The following is a 19937-nucleotide window of genomic DNA, read 5'->3' as shown; positions in this document are numbered from 1 at the left end:
GGCAGCGTGGTCGTACCCAGAGATTCTTAGCACCCTCTCCTTCTTTTTTCTGCCATAAGAGGGGAGCTGAGGGCCATTTGTTTTGTCATGTTGTCATGTGCTGGAGGGTTTGGTCCTGTCCTCTTCAACCTGACCAGACATCTTGAAGAGAACCACTCTTCACATTTGTTGCCACCAAAGGAATGTAACAAGGCTTACCATCGAGTAACAGGGCTTACCATTTCATTATATATTTCCCCATAAAGCATAAAAGTACATTTTTCTGCAATTTAATAGTTCCATGTGTATATTGTTATTACTTATTTATGTTCTTGTCCTTGCAGCTATATCTAAAAGATTAGCTGCCAGTATAAGGACAAACTACCTAAAAAATGTGGTGATGCAATTTTTTTCAGCACTACTGTATATATGCTGAACTTTAACTAAGGCTTGCAAAGAAACTATTTGAGAATAATTCAAACCGCAAATGTTAAATAAGTGTAGTGTGATGCATTTATGGCCTTTTTTGGCCTCTGACCATGGGAATTTATTAATACATACTGGGTGGTACTTAAAGGCATCATTTTAATATACAATAAATTCATGAAGAGAGCAAAGAAAGTTTGCAATATGGCATCATTAGTATAACATCTCATATTGTGAAATCCTTTACAAGTTAGCTAGTCTTGCACTTTAAAATGAGTAATGCTTCCCCAGTAGAGAAGGCTTCTGTTACTAATTCTCAGTTTGGTGCCACCACCTGGACAGCACTGTTTCGGAAATATTTAGTCCCTCTTCCATGGGTCGATAGGTGCTGTGAGTGTAGGAGTAGATGGCTAAGAAGTGGAATATTTTTACAATATGATACAGATGCCAAAAGGTTAGTGAATCTCAGTTTAGTGTCATCACCCAGTGTTGGCACTAAACTGAAAATAAGTAACAGTAGTTTTCTCTCTATCAGGGGAAATGTTACATTTTCAAAAGTGCAAGGCTAGGCAACTCATTATGAAGGATTTCACAATATCAGATGTCATAGTAATAATGCCATATTGCAAACTTCATTTGTTTTCTTCATGGGTTAACTGCATATTAAAATTATGCCTTTGAGCACTACCCAATACAAGTATAGTGTACAAAGGCACAACCCACAAATAATCAAAGCGGTGAATACTGAAGATTAACTGTGTACCTCCAATGGGGTTTCTATTAACTGAGAATGCCTTATTGCATTAGCATTTAAATGCATATTACATTGATTGTTGTTGCTGCAATTCACTTGTAACTTTGCTAGTGGTACTGCATTACTTGTTTTTTAATGTTGCTTTTTTCTGGTATTTTATTCAAATGATGTTAATATTGAACACTTTCCCTATCCATTCATGTTATATTGATTTCCTCTTAACAATAACATATTTGATTTTGCAATGCTTTGAGTTTCACCTGTGATTTAATTTATAATATCTTGATTAGATATGGCTTGCTTATCAGCATGCATTTATTTCTCTTTTAATGATATTATTTTATGGGCACCTCTGTGGGCAGGAGCAGTAATGCGCATCACACGCTTCTTGATTAGACCGGGATTCGAGCCCATGACCACCAAATACGGAGGATGCGGAAAAGTCAGGGAATGACCACCGCATATCCCCGGAGCAATATGGCCTTAGTTGCTAATGCTCCTAAAAACCAAATAACAACAACATGGTGCCTCTGTAGCCAGGTGGGAAGGAGCAGCAGTGCGTAGCACACGCTTCTTGATTAGACCGGGGTTCGAGCCCATCACCACCAAATACGGAGGATGCGGAAAGGTCAGGGAATGACCACCGCATATCCCGGAGCAATATGGCCTTAGTTGCTAATGCTCCTAAAAAACCAAAATAACAACAACAACAACAACAACATCGAATTTTACATATTGCATATATCATATATACATATAATAATTGATAATATGGCAGGAAAACAGTAGACTGGCTAACTGTTTGTCACTAATATAAGCTTATTTGCAATTATATAAAACCACCGGCAGGCACATGAAATTATAAAAAAAAATTTTAGGAGTTTTAAAGTTTTTAATAGAGAAATTGTGGAAAAAATTATCATGGAATGCACTGAGAATTAGTCCTGGTCAAACAAATGGTTGTCAACTCTAAAACTCTAATAGCAAAAAAAAAAAAAAAAAAAAAAAGGAAGAAAGAAAGAACATGGTTGTATAGGGGATTCAAAATGGCCCTCTTGCAACCAACAACAGGTTAAGATAAGTACATGATATATATAAAAATTTCTGCTAAATTTATTTTTTTAGTACTCTACCAAGCTTCACAGATATCATAAATAGATACATGAAATTTCATGTTCTCAAATTGGGCCATTTTTTAACAGCCTATCATACTCTTAGGTGTCACACATCTACACTACTTTAGTTGTTATTATTTCTTTAATTGGTAGTCCCTGGCCTTTTTTAAACTAAAATACAGTTTCCTATTATTAGCAATCCTGTATTAGAAAATTATATATAAATGTATCGCTAAAGAATATCAATTAGAACAACCCTGTGTTAGTCACATAGGATCAATTTGACCCTGACAATATTTCAACAAGTTGTGCTTCACCTACTCCATCCACACAGCTGAAACTCCTAATACCTGTTGTTGAAAATATTTTCTTTGAATTCTCCGCAGAAAATTCCTTAAATGTCTATTAATTATCGCACAATTAGAAAAAATTCATGAAGTTAAGCCTAATTATGTTTTCATTGACATATGTCGTGAACAGTTATTGATAGTAAGTTCATAAGTTCACTTTACTATCACACACTTTCCTCCAATTGGTAATGCTCTCTAACATTGACATTGATGCATCATATGGAATCAAAATGTTTACACACATGCTTCATGTTTCATGCAATGAGTGCTCCAGTTACTGACATACTCTGGTCTAATCAAAGCGTAGGTTTAAGGGTGGGATTTTAAAATTGAATTTGCTCAGAAAAGACTTAAAATATAGGCAGTATCAAAAAAAATGAACAATTCTGAATTTTTTTTTTGCTGATTTTTCAAATTTTCCTTAAACAAAGAAATTTAAGAATTTCCATTGAATGCTAATCGGTTAATTGTGCTAGAAAATTGCATCAAGTTGGAATAACTTGTGCCTTGAATTAGGCTTTAGAACCTGATAGTGAGTGTTTCAGTGTCAGCTTCTGTAGATGACTGACATCTTGAAAGTGCATTTTGGTGAATCTGTGCATACAAAATCTAGGAAGGGAATCCAGATGGCCACCTGAAAATATTCTTCACATTCAGCTGGAGCATTCAGTTGATTCTGCTGCTTCTGGGAGCTTTAAGCTTGGTGCTATTCTTCTCAGCAAGTTCTTCTGTGGCAGTAGAAAGTGCTGTGAAAGTGCTTAGAACTATTTTGCCATAGGTCTTTCAAGCTTTCATATACCGCTTGTACAAGTTGCATGGCTAGGAACAGGTTGACCTGCTTGTCTTGCAGCTGTTGAGCAAGCAGCAATGTTATTCCTAAAACTTCGGCCATTACACCTAAGCTGATGAGAAATTCTGATAACTGCACAGTGTGTAATTACAAGAATGCAGTCATTGCAGTACAGTTAGTAGGCAAGGGACGATGCTGCAAAAGTGTAGAACAGCGTCATGTCTCTCGATCCAACACATTCCACACAACGTCTTTATTTTGTGAAAATTTCCCACAGGTAGAGATGATTGTATTTCCTCCTCTAGTAGGTTCCATAGCTGGATTCCCTAAAGTTTACCACTGAAGTGATGACACCCACATTTTGTAAAAAATGGGCTCAATCTTTGCTTAGCCATGGGCTCAATCTTTGCTTAACGCAAGATTGAGCCCATGGCTAGTGCAGTGACTATACAAAGGCATCTAATATTTTCAAGTGGTGTGAAGACAATTGTTTGGTTCTCCTTTAAAATACATATTTTTTAAATTAGTTTATTTACATTTTAAATGTTTTTTTATACACGGTGCTCCATAAATAAGGAAACTATTTTTAAATAACTGCTGATATAAATATGTATAAGTTATTTGAAAAATACTTTATGATATTTTTTTATTGTTTCAGAATAATTTGAACATAGGAAAAGTACCATGAGCCTTACAGGGAAAGAGAAGATTAAAATTGTACAGTAGCATGTCAAATATGAAAATTCTGCTCGCCAATTCATTTTTTTTGACATAAATAAACAACCCACAATAAAGACCATAAAAAAATTATGAAGAAGTTTGATGAAGTTTTTGCAAGAATATTCGCTGATGCTATCCAGGCAGTGTTAGGTGGGTCAGGAAACTGCTAGCTTGGGGGTGATTCACTATACACCAATAATAGGAGTATAGTAAATAAATTTGATGAATTTGAGGTGCTAGTCAAGGCATCAAAGGCAGATATTGTTGGGATATCAGAGACATGGTGTCACACAGATATAAGAAATGCAGCATTGAATTTGGGGGGTACAATGTGTACAGAAAGGATAGAAAGGGAGGAGGAGTCGTGCTATTAGTTAAGAAACACAAAATCTAAGGAAGTGCATCCAGTTGACATGGATCGGCAGTGCAGTGTTGAGTCAGTTTAGTGTGACATGAGCACTGGGAAAGCAAAATTGAGAGTTGGAGTATGTTATAGGTCTAATGAGTACAACAAACAACAGTACAGAGAAATAGAGTGAACCAGTAAATCAGATTGTCTTATAATGGGGGATTTTAACTTCCCAGATATAGATTGGAACTTGTTTGTTTGTTTGTTTGTTTTGTTGGTTTTTAGGAGCATTAGCAACTAAGGCCATATTGCTCCGGGATATGCGGTGGTCATTCCTTGACCTTTCCGCATCCTCCGTATTTGGTGGTGACGGGCTCGAACCCCGGTCTAATCAAGAAGCGTGTGCTGCGCACTGCTGCTCCTTCCCACCTGGCTATGGAGGCGCCATTGGAACTTGTGGGTTGATTACTCTCACACTAGCAAGACTTTTGTGGATTTATTGGATGATTGTTTTCTGCAGAAGCATGTTCAAGAGGCAACCAGAGGGAGTAATACTCTTGATCTGATTATCAGCAGTGATTTTTCATGCATTAAGACTCTTCAGATAAAGTAACCACTAGGTGGCAGTGATCATAGTGTACTGATGCAGGATTTACCCCTGTTGGTCGTTACATCCAATTTACTGAGTATAAAGTGAATGTAACTACCAACAGGGGTAAAGGGAAGGGTTTTTGCTTTTGAAAAGGTGATTACAGTGGTCTCAGACAATTTTTAAATTCTATTCAGTGGGACCAACTGATGACGTTGCCAACAGCAAATTCTAAATGGGATGCATTCAAGGAATTAATCTACTAGGATAGCAATTAATCTACTAGAATACTAGATTAGGAATTAATCTACTAGAATACTAGGCTAGGAATTATAATCTACTAGGATACTAGGCTTTTCATACCAAATTAAAAATATTGTTCAGGGTTTAGGCATAAATGGATGTCAGATGAACTAATGAGACTTCTGGCAGAGAAGAAAAATGCATGGGATGCATATAAATTATTAGGAGACACAGATGCCTGTGATAGATGTAAGATAATCTATGATCAAGTCACAAAGGAGGTTAGGCAAACAAAGAAAGATTATGAGAAATCTTTGGCAAAGGATGCAAAGACAAACAGTAAAAACTTCTTTACTTATTTAAACTCTAGAAGGAAGCGGATGAATCAGATTGGTTCACTTGATATCAATGGTTTGATTGTTGATGATCCTGTTGAGGAAGCTGACAAAGTGAATGAGTATTTTGCATCTCTATTCACACATTAAGAGTTATTAAGGGAGGAGAATGCCAGAAGTTTATCAAACTGTAACAGGGAGCTAAAGGATTTTGTAATAACTGAGAGCAAAGTGGAGGAGAAATTGTTGAAGATAAACATAATAAAGGCACCCGGGATGGATGGGATCTATCCAGTTATATTACAGTAGGCAGCAAAGGAAGTAAGCAGGCCCTTGGCCATTATTATGAGGGCATCCTTGGACTCGGGGGAGGTCCCAACGGACTGGAGATGTGCAAATGTATCCCCTATTCACAAAGGGGGACCAAAAGGCGACACAAATAATTACAGACCTGTTAGTTTAACTTCTGTTCTGGGGAAAATAATAGAGTCACTGGTTAAAGAAGCACTGCAGTATCTAGACAAGACTGCAGTTATATTTCAGACACAGCATGGAGTTGTTAAGGGGAAGTCTTGTCTGACCAATTTGATTGGATACTATGATGTGGTTACAAATGAACTGGATGCAAAGAATAATTTTGATATCATATTCTTCGATCTTAGGAAGGCTTTTGATACTGTCACACATGGAAGACTATTGTACATGTTGGAGCAGTATGTAATTAATGGTAAGTTGTTGCTATGCATAAAGGGATAGTTGAGTGCAAGAAGACAGAGGGTAGTAATCAATGGACACTGCTCTTTGTGGATGAATGTTATTAGTGGTGTCCACCGGGGGTCCGTGTTGGGCCCATTGTTATTTTCAGTATTTATCATTGATATTAATGAAGGTATATCAGGTTTAATGTCCAAGTTTGCAGACGATAAGAAGGTTGGTAGGGTTGTTAATTACAGTAAGGACAGTATGCTACAACAACAGGATCTGGATAAAGTTGAGCAGATGGGCTGAGAGGAGACAACTGAAACTGAAGTTTAACATTGGCAAATGCAAAGTGGGTAGAAGTAACTCCAGAGCAACATACGAACTGTGCAGTACTACCCTCATGGTAGAGGAGAATGAAAAAGACCTGGGGGTAATTGTGCAGTTAGATATGAAGTTTTCTGAGCTGTGCAAACAGGCTACAAGAGTAACTCATGGGGTCTTGTCAATGATATATAGGAATTTTGCTAACAGGGATAAGGAAGTGATTATTCCCTTGTATAAGGCAATGGTCAGGTCACACCTTGAGTACTGCATACAGGTCTGGAAGACTCATTTTAGAAAAGATATAGAGCTGCTGGAACAAGTGCAGAGAAGGGCAGTGTGATTAGTGAGTGGAACAAAGGGTTGTTGTTACCAAGAATGGCTTAAATCCTGCAAATTGCTTAAATCCTCATATCCAGATACAGTATCTGCATCTGGAGACGAGGATCTAATTGAAGTGTGTAAGACCTTGAATGGTTTTAGCAAGTGCAATTTTGATGGAATTCTTCCTCTTGCTCAGATTTCACACCTGAGGGGGCATAAATTCAAATTGAGGAAAGATAGTTATAGAATTGATGTGTGGAAATTTGCCTTTAGCTCGCAGATGATTGTTTTCTGGACAAACTTCCATCTGTCATAGAAGGTGACAGCTTAAATAAATTCAAGGCTGAACTAGACAAAGTTTGGATGGGTGAAATGGGTAGGTGTTTTATTTCATTTTATTATTTTTTTTTTTGACTGATACTATATAAGCTTGTTTTCTTTTCATCTGCTTCTATTAATGCTAATACTAAGTTACAGTGTGTATTCTACCAAAACCTGGTAGACCTTCTATCTTAAAGATTGCCAATTCAGAACTTGTAAGAGAAGATACAGAAAGAAGTCTGAAAATATCTCAAAAAAAGTTAAGTTTGTTATCAAAATATCGAAAACAAGCATAAATGGAATAATAAAGAAACTTAAATATAAAATTTATCATCCTGTGTTGCTTACAAAGTTTAAATTTTCAAACTTACAATCTTCCAAATAAAAGATTGGAACTTGCTGAAATTTTTGGACATGAGTGTTACCAAACCAGATGCCTTTGACAATGTTTTATGGACTAATGAAGCCACATTTAAACTAAACATTACTGTTAATCACCATAACTGTGTTTATTACTCTCCTAATGATCATATTTATTCTTTCACAAGACTTTAAATTCTCCTGGCTTTACATTCTGTGCTGAAATTCAGACATGAGGCATTCTCAGACATTTTTTCTTTAAAGAACTATAGCAGGAAAAAACTATCAGAGACTGATAAAATACAGTATCATTCCAATTAATACAGCCCAAAATCAATTTTCAGCATTGCGTTTTTATGAAGGATAGAATACCAGCTCAATGTGCAAAAACTGTTTGCGAATTCTTAGATGAAAAGTTCCCAGGTTGATGGATTGGATAGTGGAGTTCCATTGAATGGCCACTTGCAGTCCCTGGATTTAACAGCCTGTGATTACTTTTTGTGAAGATTCTTTAAGGATAAGGTATTTAGTAATAAGCACAGGTGTCTGCTGAGTATTCGGCAGTCAATGGTTAGAGAACATTTCTGAGAAATTGTGCCATACTCTTTGTGCTCAAAAACACTACAGTTCTGTGAAGACCAAGATATTCTGTGGTATCCATTTGAACAGATTTGTTCAAATCTGTTCAAATTGTTGTATTTTAAGTTTATGTATGCCTTTCTATTGTGATAGAATTAATTAAAATATATATTTAAAATAGTGTTGTTTACAGTCAAATATGTTTTCTTACTTATGGACTACCCTGTATATATATATATCTGGCCTTACCTTTTTAACCCGTCTTTCGTAAATTTATACAGGAATAAATCAAATGAAAATAAACCTGCTGGAATCAGATTGAAGGATGTAATGAAGAATTGGAGTGTATCACTAGACAATATCCAACCAGACACGGAAAAAATGGAGCCACCTTGGTCAACTTTCAAACCTGTATGTGATGACTTTTTTCGGAAGTGGGGAAAGCAGGCGCTGTACAATCAAAATATACAGCAGCTACATGCAGCTTGTGCATCAGCAAACACACACTGTCTGCAAATATATACTGATCGATCTAAATCTAATACATGTGTAGGGGCTGCAGTGGTTCTTCCTACTTGCGTTATGTCTGAAGCTCTTCTCCCTAGTTGCAGTATTTACACGGCAGAACTCCATGCAATCAAAATGGCTATTGAACACATTAACAATAGGTCTGAACAAGAGATAATAATCTATACAGATTCTTTGAGTGCAGTAACTGCTTTACAACATAAATATCCCAACTCTCATCCTATTTTGAAGGATATCAGAGCATGCTTAATAAATCTAACAGAATACAACACAGCAGTAAGGTTTTGCTGGATTCCTGGGCATGTCGGAAAACAGGGAAATGAGAAGGCAGATGAAGCAGCTAAAAATCCAGTCAATCCTATATCTTCACTTGCCTCGATTCCATATATGGGTTGCAAAGTCACTATAAAGCAGGGATATATTGACCAATGGGCATCAGTCTGGCTGCAACAAACCCATAATAAGCTCTTCAAAAATAAAGAAAATGCCACGGTACTGGAAATCTAGTTCACGAGTGAACAGACGAGAAGAGGTGGTCCTTGCAAGGACACGCATCGGGCATACGCATATCACTCACCTTCACTTGTTGACAGGCGATGAACCTCCTCACTGTCACCATTGTTCCTTACTACTAATGGTAAAACATATCCTCCTCGAGTGTCCACACAACCATGCTGCACGATTAACAAATTTTAAAGCAGTTCAAACCCAAAATAACTCATTAGAGATGAACCAAATTCTCAGTGATGATGCAAATCTGTCCAACCTATTTAATATTTTAAAAGAAATTCATTTATACAAACTGATTTGAGGTATGACTGGAAAAAAAATAATAATAAATTTTGTTTGCAGAACTACTGCAACAGACACAATTTGGCCTTAGTTGCCCTTGTGCCAATAAACTCCCATTAAAACCAACCAACCAACCAACCCTGTATATATATATATATATATATAGATTATTGGCTGCAAAGCACTCACATCTGACATGATAATTTTTTATTAAAAGCCTGGAAACATAAGTGGTGAGCCAAAGGTTCCTTGACTAGTTCAGTAACAAGATTAGGCTTTCCGTGCTTACAGATTGGTGCATGCATCCCCCCCTTCCTTCAGAATTAATATACTAAGTCCAGCATTTTTGCCATGGCAGGCGGGCGCCTCCATAGCCAGGTGGGAAGGAGCAAAAGTGCGTATCACACTCTTCTTGATTAGACCGGGGTTCGAGCCCGTCACCATCAAATACGGAAGATGTGGGAAGGTCAAGGATTGACCACCACATATCCTCGGAGCAATATGGCCTTAGTTGCTAATGCTCCTAAAAACCAAATAACAACCACAATAACCGCGGCTGGCAGTTTGTTTTGAGATAATGTTCAGCACAATTCTGCAGTTCTCTCTGGATCTCATTATTGCCATAAAATCTGTGTTTTAAGGTATTATGATGTATCCTTTTGAGCCTGGATAAATCATTAACAGTATAACACCAATCTTTATGGATGACTTGATGCATTTTCCATGTTTTTGTCAGTATGATTCAATGATGGGTGACCCTTCAAAAATCTCCAAATGACATGTGACCACTTTTAAACTTGGAAAAAACTACTTGAATGTCTACTCTTCTTCCCAAAAGCTGTTTTCAGCATTTCACGTGTTCTTTGAAGCTTTTTGTTCTGATTAAAAGCAAAACTTGATGGGAACTCTTCACTTCAGATATTTCATTAATCATAATGACATGCTGTATGGAAAACACTTCACTCCTTCACTTCAGATATTTCATTAATCATAATGACATGCTGTATGGAAACACACTTAAATGATAGTTACACAACACAACATGTTACAATGGCAAAACTAACTAGCTCATAATAAAACAGTGCAACAGTGCCTAACAATGTAAAACCATACTGTATGCTGTTCATGCTCCAGCTGTGCTGGTAAAGGATCTTTTGGCCTGAACTTCATATATGAAGGAGCAATAAAATATTAATTTGTAATAAATGTTTTTAGGTTAATTTATGAAAGGTAAATTTTTTCTAGTTATAAAAGATATCTTGGGTGATTGATTACTGTAGATGGTAGTGTATGTGACACAATACTTGGATGATAATGGACTAAGCATTACAAAAATTAAATCATAAAATTGCATGACTTATCCTTGTTATGATTTATCTCTTTATATTGAAGCAATGAAGAATGATGAACAGATTTTTATAATATTCATTGTACAATTCTTTAAAATTTTATTTCAGGCCCAAATATCTCATATGGGTGCTTCACTTCATCCAAGGACACCATATATTTTGCGGGTTCCACATGAAATCTATGCTCGTACAATTTTTTGGACTGTTAATGTCACTCTTGCTGTTGGGCCACAGCTCTTAGCTTATCGATGTATGGATCATCCTGATTTTTTTGCGCGCTATTATCCTACATTAACTGTATCTAAAAATGGTACCAAACTAAAAAAGAAAGATTGAATTTCAATTCATTAACCCTCTTTCAATTGTGCCTCTAAATAGAACACAGCACAGATACTTGTAGGTGCATCTGTTATATGTCTCTTTTGTTGTTGTTGTTGTTGTTACTGAATTGAAAACTGTTTTCTACTCATTGGGATTTATAAAATTTACCTCATCCGTATTGATTGAAAATTCTTGAGCTGGAAATGTTTTTTACTTGGTCTGTTATACCTCCTCCACCACCTTCATCAGCTCTCTAGTTTTTAAATCAAAAAACTAAAACTGTCTCTTTCTGGGATGAAAAATTCCACAAAAAAAAAAAAAAAAACATATGATTGGAACAATGGGCTCAGTTTGAGAGAGACTGTTACAAAAGTTCCTTTCCTTATTTGTCCATCCACCCACATATTAAAGAACATATACTTTTAGCATCTATATACACATCAAGAATTAGACTGCATACTCATATGATGTCTGTTAGATGCCAACTAAACAGTTTACCAAATAACTGAAATGAAAGCATTTCACCTGTGTAATGTTTAGCTTCTGTTTATTACTAATGTAGTTTAAAACAATCATATGTTTCAGGAATATTTTCTCCTCTGCTTCTTCAATGCAAAATTTAAAAAAAAAAGGTTTATCTATTATCTCTATCATTAATTTTAATTTTAACCTTTATTTAATGTAATCCAAACAGAGTTGTCTTAAAATGTTTAATATGTAATACAGTTAATAATTAAAGTAAATCTCTTGTTGTCACACTCTTACATTACAAAAAACACCAAAAGACCAAACCAACCACTCTTTCTTATGTATGTTCAAGCTATATATGCTTGACTAGTTACTCCTCACTCAGGCTGAAACTGAGCAGGGTTAAGTGTTAAGAATGATTGGTTGTAATTAGGTTGTAAAAATAAAGATCTCCAAATTTCAGGGTTATGCTCCAGGTTGGGTGAGGGCAATTGTTTGGGATTTCCTCAGGCTATTGATTGGGCTATAGTTTTTTAATAGCTGCTTCTGCCAGGTTTTTTTGTTAATTGGTTCAGGATTCTGATGTTTTTGAATATGCAGATCTAGTTCTGAGTTATCAAAGGCTAGGTTTAGCATTAGCTTTAGTAGAGGCTTATGATGCAAGAAAGCAGCATCAAGCATCAGCCCAAAAAAAAAAAAAAAACCCTTCCCATTTCACCCATCCATACACTCCAGATATTTGTCTAGTACTGCCTTAAATTTATTTAAGCTGTCAACTGCTATGACAGATGGATGTTTGTTCCAGCAATCAACCACCCACAGCCTAAAGACAAATTTTCGCGCATCTATTCTACAACTGTCTTTCCTCAATTTGAATTTATGTCCCCTCGGGCAGTTAATCTGGGCAAGAAAAAGAATCCCATCAGCATTGAGCTTGCTCAAACCATTCAAGGCTTTATACACCTCAATCAGATCACTTTGCAAGTGCCTAGTCTCCAGACACTGTAATTTGCAAAAATTAAGTCTTTCCTTGTAAGAGCAACTCTTGTTCCATTCACTAATCTTGTTGCTCTTTTCTGTACTCTTTCCAGCAGCTCTATATCCTTCCTAAAATGAGGCTTCCAGACCTGTATACAGTACTCAAAGTGTGGCATGACCATTGCCTTATACAAGGGGATAATCATCTCGTTATCCCTTCTAGAAAAATTCCAGTATATCATTGACAAGACACCATGAGCTACTCTTGCAGACCATCTGCACTGCTCAGAAAGCTTCATATCTGCTGCATAATTACCTCCAGGTCCTTTTCATTCTCTACAACTGTCAGTGTAGTGCCACACAGTTGATACGTTACTCTGGGGTTACTGCTTCCCATATGCACTACTTTACATTTGTCAATGTTAAACTTCAGTTGCCACCTCTCAGCCCATCTGCTCAACTTTTCTAGATCCTGTTGCAGTAGCGTACTCTCATTAGTGTCATTAACAGCCCTACCAACCTTTGTATTATCTGCAAACTTAGACATTAATCTTGATATACCTTATTCAATATCATTAATAAATACAGAAAACAAAAATGGACCCGATGCTGAACCCTGGGCGACTCCACTAATAACATTAGTCTATGAAGAGCAGTATTCATTGATTACTACTCTCTGTCTTCTCACACTCAACCATCCCTTTACCCATAGCAACGACTTACCCTTAATTCCATACTGTTCTAACTTGTACAATAGTCTTCCATGTGCAACAGTATCAAAAGCCTTCCTAAGATCCAAATATATGATATCAAGATTATTCTTTGCATCCAGTTCCTTTGTGACCGCGTCGTAGTATCCAGTCAAATTTGTCAGACAGGACTTCCCCTAAACAAACCCATGCTGTGTCTGAACTATAACTGAAGTCTTGTCTAGACGATCCTGCAGTGCTTCTTTAACCAGTGCCTCCATTAATTTCACCGGAACAGAAGTTAAACTAACAGGTCTGTAATTACTTGTGTCACTCTTTGATCCTCCTTTGTGGATTGGGGTCACATTTGCACATCTCCAGTCTGTGGGTACCTCCCCTGAGTTCAAGGAAGCTCTCATAATTATGGCTAAGGGTTTGCTTACTTCCTTTGCTGCCTCCTATAATATAACTGGATAGATCCCATCCACCCTAGGTGCCTTTCTTATGTTTATTTTCAACAATTTCTGCTCCACTTTGCTCTCAGTTATTACAAAATCATTTGGCTCATTGCCAGAGTTTAATACACCTCTGGCATACCCCTCCCTGAATAACTCCTCATGTGTAAATGTTGATGCAAAATACTCATTCAAATTTGTTAGCTACCTGAGTAGGGTCATGAACAGTTGAACCATCGATATCAAGTGGACCAATCTGATTCAGCCCTTTCCTTCTAGAGTCTACATAAGTAAAGAACTCTTTGCTGTTTTTCTTTGTATCCTTTGCTAAAGATTTCTCGTAATCTGCCTTTGCCTGTCTAACCTCCTTTGTGACTTGATTACAGACCACCTTATATCCCATGCATTTATCTTCTCTGCAACATGTCTTCTTAGTTCATCTGACATCCATTTAGGCCTAAACCTTGAAAAATATTTCTTAGTTGGTATGAAAAGCCTAGTAGCTTCCAAGATTAATTCTTTGAATGCTCTCCATTTAGAATTTGCTGTTGATAACATCATCAGTTGGTCCCACAGTATAGAATTTAAAAACTGTCACAGACCACCGTAGTCACCTTTATGAAAGCAAAAACCCTTCCCTTTACCCTTGATGGTAGCTATCTCTTTGAGTAAATCCCACATCAGCACACTGTGATCACTGCCACCTTGTGGTTCCTTTACCTGCAGATTCTTAATGCATGAAGAATCACTACTGATAATCAGATCAAGAATATTACTCCCTCGGGTTGCTTCCCGAACAAGGCTGCTGTAGAAAACAGTCATCTATTAAATCCACAAAAGCCTTACTAGTATGTGAGTGACCAACCCACATGTCCCAGTCAATATCTGGGAAATTAAAATCCCCCATTATTAGACAGTCTGATTTAGTGGCTCACTTTTATACTTTTCAGTTTTTATTAGTTTTGAAGGAAATTTTGGGTGAAGGCTATTAAACACATTAAAATTATGAAATTCTAGTTTTCTGTATGGCCAAATCGCACTCACATCATGACCATATTGATTCCACTATGATAGCTTGAAGGGGCTGTTATCTAGTTCCTTTCTATTAAGACAGTCATGAATATGTTGGCCAAGAATGGGAGGCAGGAAGAATACAGTGGGTTTACCAATCCCAGAACTCTGAATGGAGACCCAGAAATGAGAAATTAGCAAGGTGGTTAGTTAGAATCATTACTCCAGCTCTCTCACCCAACCAAAGAACCCTCAAAAATTCACAGCATCTTTTGAACAACTTACAAAATATTCAGATTATTCTCAGTGATGTGATGGTCTCCTTTGACATAGTCAATATCTTCACAGATATCCCATTGGAAGAAACTAAGACTGTCATCAATCAGCCTTTAGGAAATTCTGTTAATATGAAATTCCTTCAATTTCTAGAAAAACAGACATAATGGACTATATAAACCTAGCTGCCAGACAAAGCTATTTCAAATTGCCTGACCAAATCTACACATGAACATCAGGACTCTTTGTAGAAATAGTAACACACTCTCTCTCCCCTCTTGGATCATGACAGCATTTACAAAACAACCACTAGGTAACACATTAAACCATCATGTTGGGGCCTGTATGTTGACAATATGATTGCAGTTTGACATTCTTCCAAATAACCCATCCCAAGAAACCAAAATAGAAACGTATTCACTTTGACAGCTTGCTGCCTATGTAAAGGTTGAGCCCTCCAGAATGAGTTAAAATATATTTATCACACCTTCAAGGGCAGTGGGTATCCCAACATGCTCATCAACAGGACCATCAAGAATAGAGAAGAAAAATTCAACCCCAGTTTTAGTATTAGCTTAGGTAAACAGTTTATGACAACTTTGTTTCTATTAGATGAAAATTAAGATAATTGGAACTTGTTTAAATTAAAAAATAAAATGAAAATTAAATAAAATTAATAATAAAGAGAATTAATATGTAAACCTTCTTATTATTTTTAATTTTGCAGTCACCAAAGAAGCCGAGGAGAAAACATCTGTGTAACATGATTATTGGACTCTATTAGTAATAAATATAATCTAAACTTTGCGCAGATGAAGTGCTTTCATTTAATGTATTTTAATCAAGATATCTTGTGCAACATGCCATTCAAACAATACATTAAACAACTTACCTCTTGTAATTTTTTGTAAATTGAAACAAAAATATGAAACACAGCATCATTTACAAAAAATTGTGTAGGGTAAAGGTACATGATACGATTTAACCCCCCCCCCCCCCAAATTCTAATATATAACAGAAAAGGGAAAAACAGTGCATCTGTTAGACATCACACAAGTGTTAGAGGGTTAATATCTAACAATAAAAGTTCAAGATAAAAAAATTATTTTGGATACTGAATTGCATTAATATGATTAATTCCTGCATTAACTTACTCACTTCCTGAAGAATAAATAAACAAAAAAAAAAAAAAGAGGATTGATATAATACCAAATATTTTAATAGATTGCAGTGTTGTGGGTCAGTACTCCTATGTGTTAACTCATTTACACAGTAATTACTCTAAACTTGATCTAAAAGTAGTGTAATAGCTGATAAACTAATTTATAGATAAATTAAATGCAGTATTTATAGTTTAAACATTTGTTTTAATTTAAAATGTTTTATTACTTAATATTTTGGCAGAGGTTAAGCATAGCTAAATGAAGGCACTTCAACAACTGTCTTTCTTGATATATATTTAAGTATTTGATGTATTTAAGAATCTATTTAATCGAACAAGTTAGTGTATAGCATTATTTAGTTTGTAGTAAATCACCGAAGTAGGTGAGATGCCATTGTGTTTGTTAAATATCATATTGTGAATGCCTTTTCGAGTTGCCCTGATATTGCACTACCTCAAATAAGCAATGCTTCACCAGTGAAGGATACTAATGTTACTTATTCTCGGTGGATGCCACCATCCAGATGGCACCATTTAAAGGCTTGTTGGCCTCTCATCGGTGGATGAGTAGGTACCTGGTGATGCAATAAGTGACAACCCAGTTATGAAGTATAACTTATTCAAGTATTTAATGCTTAAATGTATTAAATACTTGCTACAGTTTGTAGTAAATATCAGTCAAAAAATGTGACATTTATTGGAATGTCAGTTAAATAGTACAGTGGTTTACTCTAATATAAACTTCATTATTTTTTACTTTTCTGAACCAGTTTTTAACTGGCATTAAGCCACTCAGTCTTCCAGTTATTGCATATCAAGAAAGAAAGCCACTGAAGTGCCTTCCATTAAGCTGTTCTTAACTTCTGCCAATATTTTTACCAAAGGTGCTTTTCTAATTATCATAAAAAATTGACAAAATGCATTTGTTAATTTAATTCAATATCTCTGAGCTAAATTTTGTTTCCCAAAGCATTTTAAATGCTTTGGGACACAAAAGTTATGTAGTAAATTATCTACCAGAATGTGAAGAATTTCATTGTCCAATTATAGTCCATATTATTTCAACACACTTCGTGCAAATAATGCTCTGGATACAGATAATTTCCTCTGCCAAACATCTCCTAATATGAAGCAAATAACCACAAGTTACCCCAGCCATATATTTGTTTATTTGTAACATGTGCCATTAACAAATGAATAGCAAAATACTTTTCGCTATCAAGTAGTGGTGTTTATTTACTGAAATTCAAGGTTGAGGTAACTCATAATGACTTGCTTTGCAATATGAGATGTTTGGTGCATTTGAAGCAAACAGTTTGTTGTTTTACTACATAGTGGATATTGCTTTTGTGCTGAACAAATATTATCTTTATATAACTTACATGGATAAAGTTTATTAGTTCAAAATTATTCAATGGCCCAATATGCTAATTGTCATGAATTATCCAAGAAATGTCTCAGTAGTATATAATGGAAGACCGTTATAATTTTTTAAATAATGAGGGTTATATTTACATCAAGGCATTTTTGGAATGTGTTTAATTGAAAGATGTTAAAAATTAAATATCTGTGTGAGTATGTTTAATTTTGGATGTTAAATTAAATAGCAATCTGATATTTTTCAAGAATTATTTCATTAAAAGTTATCAGTAATCTTGATTAATCAAGATCCAAAATCATATACAATATAGGGTGATTTAATAGAGTGAATATTATAATTTAGATTTTATGATTTCTAAATTTAAATTTTGCGTAATCACCTGCTTTTTTGTTAGTGAGAAAGTTTTTCTCTCCTCATTTAGTCTAAAAACATATTTGGTGTACTTCTGAAATGTAAGTGTACGCTGATTTTATCTAAAGAAAAATTTAATAATAATACAGTGGTTGTAATGTGAGGAAATGTGGCACAACTGTAGTCGCACAGTAGATGCAGCTAAATCACCTGCTAAATGCAGCTAAATGCAGTAATCACCTGCTTTTTTGTTAGTGAGAAAGTTTTTCTCTCCTCATTTAGTCTAAAAACATATTTGGTGTACTTCTGAAATGTAAGTGTAAGCTGATTTTATCTAAAGAAAAATGTAATAATAATACAGTGGTTGTAATGTGAGGAAATGTGGCACAACTGTAGTCGCACAGTAGATGCAGCTAAATGTGCATGCTGAATTGCAGGCATCCTATATTGCTGATTCCTAACTTCTTTTTATTTCTTCAATTAAAATTGGCTTATATTTGGTTCAGAAATATACTAATAATTTTTTTTTAGACTAAACTGATTACAGGGAACAACTTTTCCATTGAGAAAAAAGCAGTTTATTAGGCAGAATTTAGATTTAAAAATTGTAAAATCTAAATGGTAACACTTAGTCCAATTTTAACATCAAATTCAAAGGCTCAAATATGACAAAAAAGGTTCTACAACACCAATGGCATAAATTTAAAAATAAGCAAGATAGAGGTCTGCATTTTAATTGAAACACCCCATGTATGAAATGCAAATGGCATGACTCATAATAACTGCAATTGAACACACCAACCATCTATGACTGAAACTTTATTAAAATAATAATAAGATAAAATAAGACAGAATAAAATTTTGTTGTAAAAATAAAATATATTGACAGCTGTAGAGTTAAAAGGAATAAAATGATGGATAAAATTAAAATATATGAAATATTACAAATTAAAAGTGATAAAACAACTGTAGCTTTCAAAGATGACCACCTCCTTTATCAACATTAAAACTCGACTGTCACGGCACATCCTTAAATAATATCAGCAGGATCACAGCTCACAGCACATCTTACTGTAGGAGCATGGGCATTATGAGTCAGAACTTTCCCAACCCAAAAGCCTATTTGAGTAATTGCAAAGGGCATGGTAATACACAAGCTAGTTAATGATAAATACTTTTCTGTTTATAAGAAAATATTTGATAAACTGTTACCCTCAGCATGGATTGTTGAGGAGACTTCCATCCTACAGTGGGTTGATAATGGCTGCAGTTTACCTTTTTAGTGATAATAACTGACAATTCAAATAATTAATTAATAAATGTAAGAAAGATTAAACCAGTCATTGCTCCCTCCCTCTCTTGTGATTTTCATCACTGATAGTACAATATAATTAAAATAAACATGGACTACATACTTGTGATAAAAGTTCTCCCAGAAGCATTGAAACAAAATTCATATCTCCAACACAGAAAAACTCATATCTCCAACATGTTAAAAACAAGGCAACAGAGCAAGGTGTGGATGGGGATTCACTGTTGACTGATTTGCTTCTTTCTGGCTGTGATGCAAGTTGACCTGCAGTGTATAAAAGTCCACACAGGAGATCTCCTGGCATGTTGCGTTATGGATCACAAACCATTGGGCATCCAACTGCAAAATGACTTGTTACTAATACTGACTTACAGAAATTCGACTTTACATAAGTTTTTGCTGGCCGGTGCAAACTTAAAATAATCATGGAAACATATTTTGCATCCCATAGGAATAAATGGAGATATCATGAAAATATCGTAATGTGAACCCAATAACACGTTGTTTTTTTGGTAATTCATTCCAAGACCTCAGAAGTTGAAATTTTTGATATATAATTAAGCTATTTATATCTCTAAAAGGTAATTTTTATAATGGAAATTGCATT

The 19937-nt window shown here is 35.4% G+C and overlaps 1 protein-coding gene across 5 annotated transcripts in view; it reads left to right on the top strand.

Moving 5' to 3' along the window:
- Window positions 1–15931, top strand: part of LOC150089226 (transmembrane 6 superfamily member 1-like) — a 160042-nt gene extending 144111 nt beyond the window's left edge. For 2 of the 5 annotated variants that reach the window (XM_090390388.1, XM_090390385.1), the window contains exon 9: window positions 15852–15931. In XM_090390388.1, coding sequence (XP_090246514.1) covers window positions 15852–15886 — 35 coding nt within the window. In that variant the 3' untranslated portion in view covers window positions 15887–15931. Of the gene's footprint in view, window positions 1–4072; window positions 4169–11034; window positions 11781–15851 lie in introns of those variants that run through there. The other 3 variants (XM_090390384.1, XM_090390387.1, XM_090390386.1) reach the window with 3 other exon arrangements.
- Window positions 15932–19937: the final 4006 nt, after the last annotated feature.

The sequence above is a fragment of the Mastigoproctus giganteus genome, chromosome 2 (genome assembly GCF_048544385.1).
Source record: "Mastigoproctus giganteus isolate SK-2022 chromosome 2, ASM4854438v1, whole genome shotgun sequence".
NCBI lineage: Eukaryota > Metazoa > Arthropoda > Arachnida > Uropygi > Thelyphonidae > Mastigoproctus > Mastigoproctus giganteus.
Note: the sequence above shows the minus strand (reverse complement) of the source record. Positions and strands in the feature narration are given on the sequence as shown.